Source organism: Grammomys surdaster, unplaced genomic scaffold (assembly GCF_004785775.1).
Source record: "Grammomys surdaster isolate TR1022 unplaced genomic scaffold, NIH_TR_1.0 126182, whole genome shotgun sequence".
NCBI classification, from domain to species: Eukaryota; Metazoa; Chordata; class Mammalia; order Rodentia; family Muridae; genus Grammomys; species Grammomys surdaster.
Window position 1 is genome coordinate 2,796,455 of NW_021620988.1, and position 15,925 is coordinate 2,812,379.

The window sequence follows — 15,925 nt, forward strand, 5'->3', positions numbered from 1 at the left end:
TGTGTGTGTGTGTGTGTGTGTGTGTGTGTGTGTGTGTGTGTGTGTGTATTTGCTATGGCATCTGTCTGAAAGTCAGAGGACAACTTATGGGTCAATTCTGTTCCTGTGCAGTGTGGGTCCCAGGGACTGACTAGTTAATCAAGCTTAGCAGCAAATATGTCTATCCAATGAGCTATCTTGCCAGTCCCTGTACTACCTTAAATAGTAAATTCTATAATATGTAAATTTTATTACAATTAAACTTTTTACTTAGAATAACTGTGCCTCACCAAAAACCTGTCTAAAAATTCTAACTGGCTTAAATATAACAGATTAACTTTAAGAGCTTCCAACAAGGGGCCTGAAACACCCTTCCAGCTTAAACTGTCTACTCAATTTTATTTTCTTTATAAATACAGTGCTTCAGTGCTGCTGGGGTCTATCATGCACATGTAAAGGATTAACATATTCCTAGCAAAGAAAAAAAAGCCATTTTTTTTTATTTCTATGAAAGAGTAAAAAGCAAGAATTTATGGGGTAACAGGAATGAAATTCCCTATCCGTTATGAGACTTGCATCAGGCACATGATTAATGCCAAGATGACAAGGGTTGACTAGAATTAGTAAAATGAGGAGAAACAGAATTTGGCAGCAGAAGATGGGGAGGGATGTAGGAAATATGAAACATGAAGGTCTCAGATAGCTCTTCTCCATGCACCCTGGGAATACTACACCGCACAGCCATCTGCAGGCCTAGGAGGACAAAAGACAGACACGACAGGGAAAGCTGTGACATAACTGTACTTATTTGTCTACCCTTTCTGGGACCTGAGAGGACTGGAATGAAAAATAACAATGAGTGCAAAGCAAGGGCTGCGGCAGCATCAAATCATGCACATAGGCATGTGTTTTGAAAATGAAAACTTTTCCACAAAACAACCTGGGAAAAAATTCAGCTAGACATAAAGAAATATAATAACAATAATAATAATAAGCCAACGAAATCATTAATGATGTGAGAAGAGTAATTGGGAGAGCTCTGTGGGGACATGGGAACATTGGGTACCTGAGTAATCAGTGGGGGAGCTGTGTGGGGACTCAGGGGGACATGGAGTCCCGGAGTGAGTAGGACACAATCCAAGGCCAAGAGTTGCTGGGTTTAGTCACACACGTTACTGTCTGGCATGGAGGCTCACACCTGTAATCCCTGCACTCAGGATGCTGAGAGTTTGGAGCCAGCTTGGGCTATCTAGTGAGTTTCAGGCCAACAATGAGCAAAACTGCGAGTCCTGTGCCACAACAACAAAATGGCTACAGTGAACATACCTGTGACTTTATGTCTCGGTGAAGAATTTTTCTATCATGTACATGCTTCAGAGCCAAACATATCTGCACAAACCAGTCCAGAATCTAGAGAAAAACACTGGATTAAAAACATTTAAGCTACAATGTCTTTGTACTTTGCAGAAACTAACACTAGTAGGCATTTATGCCAACTGACAACAGAAATGGGTGTAACATAAACTAAACAGTGCCACACACAGCAAAATCAATACGGAGAGAAATCTGAAAAACGAATAATAAAAATAACGTACTTTCTAATTGGTAGTGGGTAGGTAAGTTTGTTAAACTTATCTTTTTTTCAACATTTTTTTCAATATACATAGAAGTTACAAAAGGAAAATTATCAGGCTAGATCTATCAAATATCTCTAGCCACAGTCACCACATATAAACACTCTGTGGAGTTATCATTTAGAAGTAAAGCAACTTAATTTCTACCTAACTCTTCCCATCAAATAATTTCAATTAGACAGTATTTTAAATGCATAGTGATAAAATAGATATATAGGTCGATTTTTAATAACTTTTAACTGACACACGATTTTTAAAACAGAACACAGAAAATAACCCCCTCTCCAAAGTATCAAGGTAACTTTGCTATATCAAATTTAAAACACCTTCATAGCAAAATATAGTCACATGTAATAAAAATTTGAGAAACTGCTTAAATGTAACTGACAGATTGCTAATTCTCAAACTGGAAATGCCTTTCCATAGTGACATAAGGCATTCTGAGTAGAAAAGCAACAAGAGTACACAGAGTGGTAGAGAGCACAGACGGCTGCAATGAGGTGTGTGTCTCAGGAAGGAGGTGTGTACAGGAACAACCAGGGAGGTCAGAGAGAAGCACAGACAAGGAGAAGGCGAAGTGCAGTCCAACTGCTCCCGCATCCCTCACTTCACAGACTTCTTCTGTTACCCTGCTTTTCATACCTGTTCTTTTTGATAAAAATATACTCAGCAATGCACAGATATGTGCAGGAATTAGCTTTGCAAAGTTACTCAAAGAGCTCATAAATTAGGGGTCAGCAAATTGATTCTGAAAAGAGTAAGAGAGACTGGTCAGTGGTGGCGCACACCTTTCCTCCTGGCCTTCAGGAGACAGGCAGGTGAATCTCTGAGTCTGAGGCCAGCCTGGTCTACAGAGTAAGCCCCAGGACAGTTAGGGTTACACAGAAAATACCTGTCTCAAAAAAACAAAACAACAACAACAAATGGTAAAGAGATAGGGGGCAGAGAATACACAATTTAGGCTTAATGGCCATATGGTCTCTTACCTCAACTTTCCCACTATAGTAATAAAGCAAGTATAAGTTATTTGCTAGCAAACAGATTCAACTATGCTGCAATGCTACTTCATTTACAAACAAAGCTAGAGGGCTCTCTGGGGCTATAAAGGCTGTTGGCGAGATAAGCAAGTAACTTAGTAATTCTAGTCTTAAAGATATAAAGAGCCAGCTCAGCCACAGATAACCAAGAGCCTAAAGGGGACTCCACCACACTAAGCAGCAACCTGAGAGACGCAGCAGCAGGGAAAGAGGCCTTTCTGTCTTGGAGTTCTTCACAGTGGGACTTTTTACAAAGATAAACTTCCAAGTCAACTACAAGTATGTTCAAAACCTGCTATATGATTTGGGTAAGTTACTTAAGCTCTCTTAAGATTCCTTATCTATTGAGTAAGTGTCTAGTCATAAGAGTTAAAAGAACAAATACCACCCTCCATCCTCCTATATAAAAACATGCAACAAATCTAGACTGGGTGGTGAAGAGAAATGCAGCAGGATTTAAAGACAAAAAAAGACCAAAGAAAATCAGTTGAAAACTGTAAAGAGTTGATTGGCAGTAGAAACATGACAGGAGCTGAGGTCACTACTGGAGCCTGAAGAAAACAACTCAGGGCTCAGCAAAGCCTCAGTGAGTATACCTCAAAGAGGCAAAGCCCCCGGGGCCTATTCTGGAAGCTTCCTTGCTACTGCACTTGTTGCTGCAGGGCCACCTTGGTTTCTGCCTTTTGTGAATACCCCTGGGGGTTCTAAGTGCCCACTGAGCAATGCAATCACAATGCATAACAATAGTGGCCACTTCCCAAAAAGCAATGCCACTCAGATAGATTAATGATTTATTGAAGACTTCTGAGACAAATGAAAAATTTAAAGATTAAAAAGATTAGATCAAGGTACTTTTTATGTGCAATTAATTAAATCAGGTCAGGATGTTTTGCGAGGTGCTTTGTAGCAGAAAACCTAGGGTACAACATAATAATGAAAAACATATTCTTAGTTACTAAATGAACAGTTTGCTAGTGTCAGAGAATAAGAACAAAACAAGCCAGGTTAGTAAGGGCTCACTAATTTCCCCTACAGGAGACAGGCTAATGATCAAAGGCCAATAACCAAAGTTACTGGACTTCGGTGCCCACTGTCAAGCTTGAGCTTCTGTGTCCACTGTAACATCTGATTGTTCTGGTCTTATAACTATAAATGTACTGACGAGCTTTGGTGTGCACCTTGAGGACTTAGTGCTATGCGGCATGTAGATTGAGTAGAGTCTTCTTTTTCTGTTGTCTTAGCAAAAATGTGGACCGTTCCATTCTGTCCCCAAGGAGCCTCAAGAAAATCAGAGACATAGATTTTAAAGGCAATTCTTGGTGACACATCTCTGTTTCTCTAGGCTGGGTTGCCATGTTAAGATGTACTAGAAAGCAGGTACATAATGTGCCCAAGAAATTCTTTGATTAGTATACATCTGTGGAGTTGGGACCTGTTGGACATAGGTCTCCTGAGCTGAACTTCTCCAGTTGACTATCCATTTACTTTATGATGAAAACAAAGTAAAAATAGGTCGGTGGTTAACCGTGTTACGTGAAGAAGGGTTGTGCTATATAGGAATAATATGATAATGTCTAACTCCTTTCTTGTAACTGAAGACTGCTACCTGCCAGTACAAGAGAAACTGGCTGTTTAAATATTTGGCTTACTTAAATTCTGTTAATCTGTAATAGAAAAACTACTACTTCAGAACACAAATATATTGTGGGAAGACACCACATGGGAAACTGAGTAATCAGGTATGGGACTTTGAATAACTTGTTTTTAAAAATATGAACTTTGCAATCATTGTGTATAACTGAAACTCATGATTAAGAATTGATTTCAATGTGATACTTTTCCCATGCATAGGGGATTTCATTAAAGTATATAAGGACTAAGAGAAAATAAAGTTGTTGGGACCTTGCTTTATTCACCAAGTGTGTGTAAGTATGTACCTATTTTACATTAGTTTCCAAGCCCACATCTCCCTGGATTGCTGGAACTGGCCTCCAACAGTTGGGACCTGCGCTGAACTTTAAATAACAAAAATAATAAGACAGTTGAGGAGAGATGTTAGAAAGATAATCACGATAAAATACAACACAGAGTAGGAGGCAGATGTACAAATACAGATCTCAACAACAGAAAATTCATACTCCATAAATATCTGCTAAAATAAATGACAACAGATTTACGAAAAATTATCTAAAAATAAGGCTGCTTAGGTAAGCTGAGCCATACTTTAGAGACCTCAGCAGGCAAATCAGATTTCAAACAGCGGCACATGTAAAGCTTCCAGACTAGAGTTATTTAGTAGGGCTATATTTCTGGAAGATCTGATCTGGCAGCAATAAGCCAGACTGACAGAACACAGAATAATTAACCAGTTATAATGAATAATTAGGTTACACACACACACACACATACATATACTATACACACAAGAATATATTATTGGTAGGAAATAAGACAGGGAACTAAACAAGGATGGTAGCTAATTTGGATATGACTAAAAAAATCAAATCTAATACCAGCCTGCCCTAGCAATTATGATTAGCATTCATAGGTAAAAATGAGTATGTTCAGCTGGGTGTGGTGGCATATGTCTATAGACCCAGTACTCAAATGGTGGAGGTGGGACGATTACAAATTCCAGGCCAGCCTGGGCTATATGGGACTCTAGCCCCTGCTCCATGCAACCCCCTCCCACCACCAAATGAATACATACAAAATCACACTTCGAGTTGCTTCTTGGTAACCAGGTAGGAATCAAGCTCCTCCATGACAACCCACCTGATCTTCTTGAAACAAGGTGCCTTTCTGAGCATTTATTCGTTTAAACAGATCACCTCCTTCACAGTAATCCATTACTATGTAGAGAGAGCCATTTTCTACAAAATATAAACATTTAATTCCATTTAAAAAATGTTATATCAAAAGCACAGTTACTTAAAGTCTTGCTAAAAAGCACCAGCTAGACAAACAGTAGACCATCTTCAAAATGTTAGGGCATAAAGTCTAGGTACTTGGCCTGTACAGGTTATACAATGACAAGTTTTATGCAACTCAGTTTCCTACCAAGAATACACCATCTGAGGAAAGAACTGTTCACACTGACCTTAATACCTTGAGAGTATAAATAAAATACAGGACAATATACTTTTGTTCGATTTCCTTAAATGTTATATGTAGAGAAAAGGCATGAGCAGACTGCTCTCAGCTTGTTCGCTCACTGCTAGGCAACTAAGGATATCTGAGAATCCCAGCATACTGGGACAAAGAGTAAGTATACTTTCTCTTAAGAGAATCCTGAAGTTTTGTCAAATAAGCTTCAAACCTGAGGAAGCAACCTTCACCATCCTTTTCTTATGAAACAGTAACTTTGTTTATAGTTTAATTAAGCAACACATGTAAGAGCTGACTGCAGACAGATTTCTCAGTCTGCAAGGAGGTTTGGGTCATCTTGAACCAAGGATAAGCTATTGCTAGGGAAACAGCACCTGGTGAGAACAAGAAACCATGGGAAATCTTTCCTCTGCTTTCTGTATAAAAGATGCTGAGACTTAGAATAAAGTGTGCCCTGGCTGACTTGGCTGTGCGCCCTCTGTCCTGCTATACTCACTTGGGACCCTGTTGATGCACTAGACGTTGACAGCTATATATAAAATCCTCTCTTCCCAGCAATTCTTCAGGTCCCGTATCTTCTATTTGAAATGAATACTAGTTTTCACCTTTGAACTATTCACTTGACTTAATTGTTCACTAAACACAAACACAACAATAAATGCTATAAGGACTCTAACAATTCAATGTCAAGTAGACAGTCTCTACCTCCAACCTTGGGATTTCTTTTATTCTATGCAAACAAATAAACAAACTGTGCATATCTGCTAACAGCATGAAGATGGTACAGAGCCATAACCATTTTCATATTCTTTATACCTTTACATCTTTATTCATGGAGAAAAGTCTAGAAAACAATCATTCCTCTTACCGCCAACTTTTTTTCACAAAAGAAGAGCAGTCAATGTCCATATCACGAGTACCATTTGCTGAACAATGACTAAGGAGGCTATCACAACTGAAAGGGTCGTCGTGCTCCTACTTCTTATGTCTTTCTGACATGAACAATGGCCTTATGTCTAGAAACACTCATTTCTCTCACTCTGTGGTGGCATTCTTGTTGAGGATTCTTAAATGATCGTGTGACACACTGCCTACAATACACCATCAGGACTAGAAACTTACCTAGATTAAACCAATTAAGAATCTGTATGACCATGACTGGGATGAAAGGATAATCTAAATATACATGCTAGAAATGACAAATAAAATGGGGCTGGAGAGAAGACTGAGTGGTTCAGCACTTGCAGAGACCTGAGTGTGGTTCCCAGCACCCATATGGTGGCTCACAATCATTGGTAACCCCAGTTTCATGGGATCTGATCTCTAAGAGCCCCAAATAGGCACCATTTACATTTAGATATAGAAGCAAACACACACATAAAATAAAAATAAGCCTTAAAAATGACACCATGAAAAGACCTCTATATAGTCCACAAGTCGCACATGGTGTGTTATCACTTATATACTTATTAATAACTAGACTATTTCTGGGAGGGAACAAAGAGCAGTAACAAGAGTTAACTTCAAGAAAAGAATGATGGTCTTTCAAAGATAGTTGAAAGCAAACCATCTATGCTTTGTAAGCTATGTGTGGTGCCAGGAGGCAGAAGACAACAAGCTACATGCTTGAGGCTTGTCTGAGTTACAGGGCAAGATCCTGTATCAAAGGTGGAGATGTAACTTAGTGGAAGTGCTTGCTCAGAACATGCAAAGCTCCATGTTTGATCTCCAGTACTGGAGCATGGGGAAAGACCCTCCCATAGTCACACCTCTGAAAGGTGTAACCTCCCAAAGGTGTGACTATGGGTGGTTACATAGAACACAAAGACATTTGAGAAATGTTGGAGATGTACCACATGAACTAGTTACACTTTGTGCTACTCAGATACCTATTATTTAGAGGTAAAGATTATCATTTCTCCTCCCCTTCCAATCTCCCCGACTTTTCCTCCCATCCATCAATCTGCTGCCTGCATGCTTGTCAAAGTCTCCATTTGTTGCCCAGGCTGGCCTCAAACTCACAATCCTCCTGCTCCTACCTCCCAAGTACTAATATGGCAGGTATCTTGTACAATACCCAGTCAATACTTATTCAAATATATAATTAACAGAATAGTATTTTTCAGTTAGAGACACAGTGAATGTGCATTCCTTCTAATATCTTATTTCCACATGTTTGTCAGATTACTTTGCACAAGACTACAGACACACAAAAATGCCATTATCACTAAGAGGCTCACGGGATTTTAAAGACCCCCCCCCCCAAAAAAAAAAAACCCCAAAGCAACCACAATAAGCAGAAACAGTTTCAACTTCACACAAGAAACAAAAACCAGGCAAGTCAAGTGACAAAGACGCATCAGAGAATAACTAAGGGCACGACAGGGAATCCTGACTGGGATGTGAATCAGAAGACTCAGTACAAACACTGAGTGGCTAGTTTTAGCACTCTTTTCTTTACTACCTCTCAGGTTAGAAGCCAAAACACCCCCAGAGGTTTTAATTGCTGTTTTCTACTAGTTTGGGGTGTGTATGTATGTTCATTATAAAAGACATATGTGTGTGTGTGTGTGTATACTTCACATTTATTATAAATTTAAGTATAGTGTCTCCTAGAGTTCTGTGAGCTGCTATAGCAAATGAATCAGCTCTTAAAGGAGGTCATAGGAAAGTCCATTTGTAGCTTGTTGGCAGAAATTCAGAGGACAGGACTTGAGCTGGGTTTGAAAGAGGGACAGTGTGAGGCACTGTCCCCAATCTGAGCAACATGACACTACCTACAAGCATCCAGTGTCTGATGTGCACTGGATCAGAGGGCTTTGAGCTGCTATCCACTAAGCGATGCTTGTCTGCTCCTGCAAAGACTCCCACACTCACTGAGTCACAGAGCAGGGGAAGAAGAAATAAGAACTTTGTTTGCCTACCACAGAATGTGCTGTGTAGGCCCAGGAAACAGCTAGGAATCAACAGTGGGCTGTCAATCACACTAACTCCTAGGGAGTTCAAATGAGGGGGAACTGACATCTTGCAGTTATGCATGCCTATACGTTTTGAACATTATAATGAACAGGTACTACTTTAAAATGAAGTAGAGCAAAGATACATCAAAGCCACATTTAAAGAATAAGCCTCCCCTTTGAATCATTCCAATATTTCTAAGTGAAGACAGAGTCTGTTATATTCTAGGATGGACAAGGGAGGGGCATATGAAGACTCACCCCTAGAAAAAGAAGTGGCAGTTACTGCCTGCTGAGGTAGAAGTTTTCTTCAAAGGTACAATCACTGGTAAACTGCCCAAGATTCAATAAATAACCCTATGCCCGTGCACATGCAAGCAACCCTGATTAAGGCAGTGGCTTATTGAAAGAGACGGGGGCAGGGATGGGGATGTGAGAGTAGGAAGAGGGAGTGTTAGAAAAACAAAGTGGTGTGCTTCTAAAATGGGATTAAATTACATTATACATGTAGGAAATTGTCAAAAATCAGGAAATTATTTTTAAAATAAAGATCAGAGTATTTTCTTAGCATTAGTAAAAGATTAATTATTGTTAATTTTACCCTCCAAATTTTTGTATTCTACTGCTTCTTTTTAAGTAATCACTAATAACAATGAACCAGTATTAAGCTACAAGGGGACAGTTTGGTGTCAACACTGTCCTAGAATCAAACTGCTACTTACATGTATATGTATTAAAGAAACACATACAAAAAAAAAACATTTTTTCCTAAAAATACATTCACAAAGTAATTCCTTACAAGGAAAATATTCAAAAGTATCTTAAAGCTTATTTTAAATGTTTGCAAAATAGATCTGACCTTCAAATGATTCCTTATATTGGACAATATTTGGGTGCTTCATGTTTGCCAACACAGCAACTTCTCTCCTTGACTCTTGCCTTTCTTTATCAGACATCTTAAATGGGAAGAAAAAGGAAAATAGTAAAACCACTAATAAGAAACTTGAAAGTCCACCAATAAGAGAGTGGTTAAAAATGTATTAATGTAGTATAATCACACACACACACACACACACACACACACACAAATCTGAAAGTTAAAAAAGAAAGAAGTGAATCCGTAAGTGAAACTCTCTCAGGGTACCCAAGCTAGATTAAGTTCCAGGACAGTAAGTATATGTTTTACATAATGGTACAGGCCCATATCAGAAAAAATCTGAAATGGCACAGATCCCTTAGAAATTAGTGGTCCTTAGTGGAATACAGCTCTTTCTCATTAAGTTACACATTTCTGTAATAAAAATGTCCCATCATAACAAGATTATTACTTGTGTAACTGAACTAAAGTCATACTTACTCTTGAGATGTTAATTTCCTTGATAACATAATGTCTGCCATCCTCTGTAGATTTAACAAGAACAGCTTTTCCAAATGAACCTTCTCCAATCTTCTGTAGTCTAACATACTTCTCCATGGTTCTTTCCTAAGGCATTTTTATACATACACTACACACAAAGAAAGAGTTGACAGAGATAAAGTAAGTTTTAACAAAGAGATATCTAACATCTTGACTGAAAGTCAAATAAACTTAGAGCCAAACAAAAAGAGTGGTTTCGGCTTTATTACAATGCTCTGAAACATCCGGTACTAAACATACGAATAGTACAGACACATAACAGCAACCTTTTGCCTATATCAATCAGTAGCAGTACTGTATTCACTTAATAAAAAGAAGACAGGCTAAATAAGACACAATTTCTTAAAGTTGTGTCAACAATTAAACAATTTCAGGTAAATTTTCTGTACTTACGTTTTAATTTTATTTATCGTAAGGATTTTCTTAGGATGAAATCTAAAATCAAAGACTACGCAAATGTTAAAAACTTGTAAACATATTATTCAAGCATCATGCAGAAATATCTATCTGTTGGAACACAGTCCAAGAATGGAGTCCTGTGAGAATTCTGAATGCTTGTGAGAAAACTCCAGAAAACAAGACAAGAGTCCTGTCACATCAGTTTCTTCAAAACCCAGAACTGTTCTTGGAATGTGTTTTTGTGTTACTCCCAGGAGTAACAGATAGGAGGGATTTTACTTCAGCTGTTGTTATTCATATGCCTCCACAGGAAAGCATGCTTTTGCAACATGTGGCTTGTTCTTGTGACTGTATACTTTACTCACGTCACTCTTAACCCTTGAAGTATAAATTATTTGATGCTCTGAATAAAGTTGGCTATTTTATGAGACATTAGTCGGCCTCATTGTTAGCCCTTGGTCTCCTAGGTTCATGCTGCCAACTAGACTGGTAAACAGCTACCACTGTAACCAATATTGTATAAAATGCTAATTCTTAGATATTCTTTAACAGTGGCTATTCTTTATAAAAAAATATCAGAGGAGCAACAAAGGTTATAAGGTTAAAGATCAGAGTCAGCAAGATGGCTGGCTCACTGGGTTAAAGGCACTTGCCAAGCAAGCCTGGAGACCAGAGTTTGATCCTTGGAAGAAGGAAAACTCCACAAAGTTGTCTGACCTCCACACTTGAGCATGGCATACATGCCTGCACTCAAATACATCATATGTGCATGTGCACACAATTATAATAAACTTTGCTTTTTAAAACAAAGAGTGGAACCTTGAAGCTTGAGGTGGTTTAAATGAGAATGTCCCCAAAGAACTCTTTAGAAGGATAGGAGGTGTGTTCTTGCTGGAGGTGTCACCTTGTTGGAGAAGGAATGGCTTAGTTTGAAGAGGTGTATCACTGGTAGTGGGCTTTGAGATTTTAAAATCCCCTATCAAGCTGAGTGCCCCACGCTATCCCCTGGAAGGCCTGCCAATGGCTCAGGATGCAAAGGTGTCATCTACTGCTCCAGTATCCTGCTATGTCTTCTCACCTGCTGCAGTGCTCCCATTATGATAACGACTAACCCTCTGAAACCATAAGCAAGCCCCAAATGCCTTCTTTATTGTCTTGGTCATGGTGTCTCTTCACAGCAATAGAACACTAAGACAGAGCCTAAATCCTGGTTCTTTTACTGGTCACATGACCTTACGCCAGTGTTTCTCAACCTGTGGGTGGAGACCACTTTCAAACTGGTTGCATATCAGATATTTGCATTATGATTCATAACAGTAGCAAACCTGCAGTAATGAAGTAGCAACAAAAATGGTGAACTCACTGGGAAAAATACATGAGAAACTGTCTTATAGGGTCAGAGCATTCGGAAGGTTGAGAAGCACTGCCTTGCACTATTGAAATCTGAGCCTGTAATTCACCTGACAATGTAGATAGAGTACTTCCTTAAACACTGTAAGGAGTAACTGAAGCAGTATGCTGACTACTAGAGGCGTGTGTTCTTGTTGCTGATGTTTGAGGAGACAAGCACTGTTGCTGTCCAATTCTTTTTCTTACAGATAAATCTGAAAAGTTACTCCACATTTATTTATTTTCTCTATGTGCTTTGCCCATTTCTACTTGCATAGTCTTTTTCGTTAGCACGGAAACCCTCATTATTTCATGAGAGCCTTCTCTGTCGTAAACATAAAACCTTTACTTTTGAGGCAGGTTATTAACATCACGCCTTCCTCACACTAACTGTACTGCCCTCCTTCCTAACGTTCAGTGTCAGGATTACAAGTGTGTATCACCATGTCCATCTTAGTATGAATTGCTACGATTATCATACTGGTTCAAAAATTATCCAGCCTAGATAAAGTTGTTAGTGACTCGGCTAATCTTGGTTGTCAACTTGTTTACATCAACTGAGTCAACTGAAAAATCCAAGCAGGTGGGCACATCTGTGAGGGATTTTTCTGGATTTGAACATTTGAAGTGGGAAGAACCACTACAAATCTGGATCATGTGAGATAGGAAGGCCCATCCTAAATCTGGGCTACACCTTCTGGTGACAGTCCATGTACACATTAGACGGAAGCTTCTGCTCTCGGCCTGCTCACCCTCTCTCTTTCTCGTAAGCTCACCTATCCTACTGCGGAGGCACTCCTTCACTGCCATTAGAACCTACTTCAGGATTGGAGAGCAGCCTTCTGAATAGAACAACTACTAGATTCTTTGCCTTTTCATCTGGTGACAGCCAACTTTTCTTTTAAAAGATTCAATTTTCTTAAATTACAGAATTCTTAATATAGTCCTGAAAACTAAAGGTTAACATCCAGCCTGTAGCAAAATTAGTAATGAGTGATTATAAAATTTCATGACAAAGAACCTTCCTCGACTCTAAAAAACATTATAATCGGATCCCATTTCAATTTCTATATTGAGAATGATGTTAGCAACCTTACAAGAAAGAGGAATTAAAACATTATTATAAAGCTCCAGCCATCAACAGTGAGGCAGAGAGGAGAACATGGTCTACATTGAATCAACCAGCAGAGTGTAATGGCTATCTGGAAGCCAGCCAAAATTTAATGTTATCTCCAGAACATGGAAGCCCAATGTATCATATTACTGAGCTACTTAGAGAGCAAATCATGTTAAACTCATCTTAAAGACTCAACTCCATGCATAAAATTACATTAAATAATAACCACATAATAAGGCTATTTCACAGTCGTTGTTTTGGGACTTTTTTTGGCAAGAGAGAAAAAAAACCAAAATTTGTCAGTTTGGCTCTTTGTCCAAATTTAATTGCCATTTCCGTTCTGGGGACTACACCAAGGCAGAAGCTATTAGTGTGCCTAGTATTTCCTTCTACTGCCTTCCACATCCTAAGCTCTGCTGTTTTAATTCAGTAAAGCCAAATCGACTGCTCTTGGTAAGAAGAAAGGTGAAGAAAGATAACTCTAATTTCCATCAGATAATGATAAACACCGGTATTTTTCTGAGCAAACAACGATTCATGGTTTTAGAATGCAGGACAAGCTCTCCTCTTCTGCAGTCAGTGCTTGTTCCTCACAAGGAAAACATTATCTACCAACTTCTACCTGTGAGACTTTACAACTAAATTGTTATGCTAGAAATATTTTCAAGTGAAATGAAATAAAAGATAATAAAAGATACTTCCTTCATCAGCTGGCTTTTTTATACAACTCAAGGCCACCTGCCTAAAGATGACATCACTCACAGAAGACTGAGCTCTCTGGAACCAGTTAGTATTCAAGAAAAATGTTCACAGACATGCCCACAGGACAGTCTGATGGAGGCAAACTATCAACTGAGAACCCCATTTCTAAGATATATCTAGATCTGTATCAAGTTGTCAAATAACAAACACTCTGTTTGGTGGCAAGAGGAAAACATATGTATATATTCATAGTTGCACTTATTTATATACATATCTATGTACACACAAACCCACAAGTATGTACCTCTGTATGGATACAACATAAACTAGTAATATTGCTTCCAAAGAAGGGAAGTGAAGAGTTGAGAAGTCTTCACTCTTTTGCAATAGAATTGATTAGCTAGTCAAAACAACAAAATTACATATTAATCAGCCATGTATACTGATATAAGAATACGGAGCCAATCAATTTCTCCTACGTAAATAAAAAAAGACCTAGTTTATGTGGAGAGAGACTGTTTGTTTGTTTGTATGTGTGTGTGTGTGTGTACACTAAGAAGACTTGTGAGAGTTTGTTCTTTTCTTCTACCACGTAAGTAGGTCAAGGGGACTGAATTAAGGTCATCAGGTTTGGTGGCAAGTGCCTTAATCTGCTGGTCCATCTTGCAGGCCCTACTTAAATATTGAACAGTTGCATCTGCCTACTATTCACCAGGCCCTGGGGTTGATCCCCAGTACTGGGAAAAGTAATATCCTTGAAGAATTTCCCATTTCCAAACACTTCACCTTAATGTTTAAATTTGTGCTACGATACCTTGTTTCCTTTTAAGTATATCAATTATTCTCCAGACAAATATTCCTCGACTCTAGACAAGTTAGGTAGGTTCCTTTCTATTTTGTTTCAAATAAGTAATGGTTGATACAATATTATGAACCACATATTAAACATTTTGGAGTACAGTAATTTTAAACTGTATCTCCGTCAGTCAGGAAAACACACACTGACAGACATTAAGCATTAGCTGTTTCTGATAGTTGATGGACAGGTTATTCCAAAGGGAGTCATTAGGAATAGGTGCTGCCTGTTCCTAACAGATGCCAAGAAGTCTTCTGGTGCTGTCTGCAGGCAAAAATCTATATACATAGCTTTTCCAAACAACAGAGGCAACCTGAATTGTAGGAAAGGGTCAATGTGTTTTCTCAGAAGGAAATTTCTCTAGTTTTTTCATTATGAGAAGACATCAGAAAACAAAATAGAGAATTGCTAACATTTTCTAAAAGTGTTTTCTACTTGGTAAATATATTCAGACAACACCCAAAGAGTTTATAGTAGAAACTACCAACAAGCAGAGAGAAACTTTGTGTGAAAAGTTATCAGGTCCACAATTTAGACAAAGCAGACTAGAGGAGTAAAACCTACTTGGAATACAGTGCCAGTGTATTAGTAACACGACCTCAAAAGAACTGTGGTTTAAGTTCCACAGCCTTTATCAGATTCCTGACAAGGCTTTTTTTCTGTGTAAAAACTAGTTTTCCCACAAAATCACTTACTCGGGTTTCACCAGAACAAGAGGCAATTTTAAATGCCTCTAGAAACTAGAAACAAAGAACTACTTCTTTTTCTGTCTGGCTGTTGTCCATCATCTTTCCTTACTGCAGCATAAGCAAAGCACACCATTAAAGCTTAGATGAACTAGGGCTTTTAAACCTTCACAAACATTTCCAACGTGATTTATGTAGGCAATTAAAGTATTTCAAGGGAGATCTTACAAGAAAGAATATAAAATTGGGCGGGGTACATAACTCAGTGGCAGATCACCTGCCTAGCAAAAATGAGGTCCTTTAATCCAATCCTCAGGACCCCCTTCGCAAAGTTACACTGAATAATTAAGGTAGTAAAACTTTTAATACTTTATACATGGAAATTGTGTCAAACCATAGAAAGAGAAGTATGCATTAGTTTTAGGGTAATCAGTTAACTGCTATTCTTTTTCTCACTAAAATATACAAGGAAGATGAAAAGCATGTTATCCATTTAAATGACTTCCCATCTACTTAGATTTAGCTTATCATCTATTAAGAGTACGTTATCTTTTTAGGATACCAAAGAATTGGTTTGAGCCACACACAAGTCCTCCCAGTTAACAATTTAAGGACGTGAAGGTGCAAACACTTAAGGCGAGTAT

General features: G+C 38.5%; 1 protein-coding gene across 1 annotated transcript in view; it reads right to left on the reverse strand.

Moving 5' to 3' along the window:
• Window positions 1–15,925, reverse strand: part of Nek1 (NIMA related kinase 1) — a 117,338-nt gene that overhangs the window by 101,142 nt on the left and 271 nt on the right. The window contains exons 2-5 of the mRNA XM_028757741.1: window positions 10,073–10,220; window positions 9,575–9,671; window positions 5,426–5,523; window positions 1,306–1,389 (exon numbers count right to left, since the gene is read on the reverse strand). Of these exons, the coding sequence (XP_028613574.1) occupies window positions 1,306–1,389; window positions 5,426–5,523; window positions 9,575–9,671; window positions 10,073–10,189 (396 nt within the window). The 5' untranslated portion in view covers window positions 10,190–10,220. The remainder of the gene's footprint in view (window positions 1–1,305; window positions 1,390–5,425; window positions 5,524–9,574; window positions 9,672–10,072; window positions 10,221–15,925) is intronic.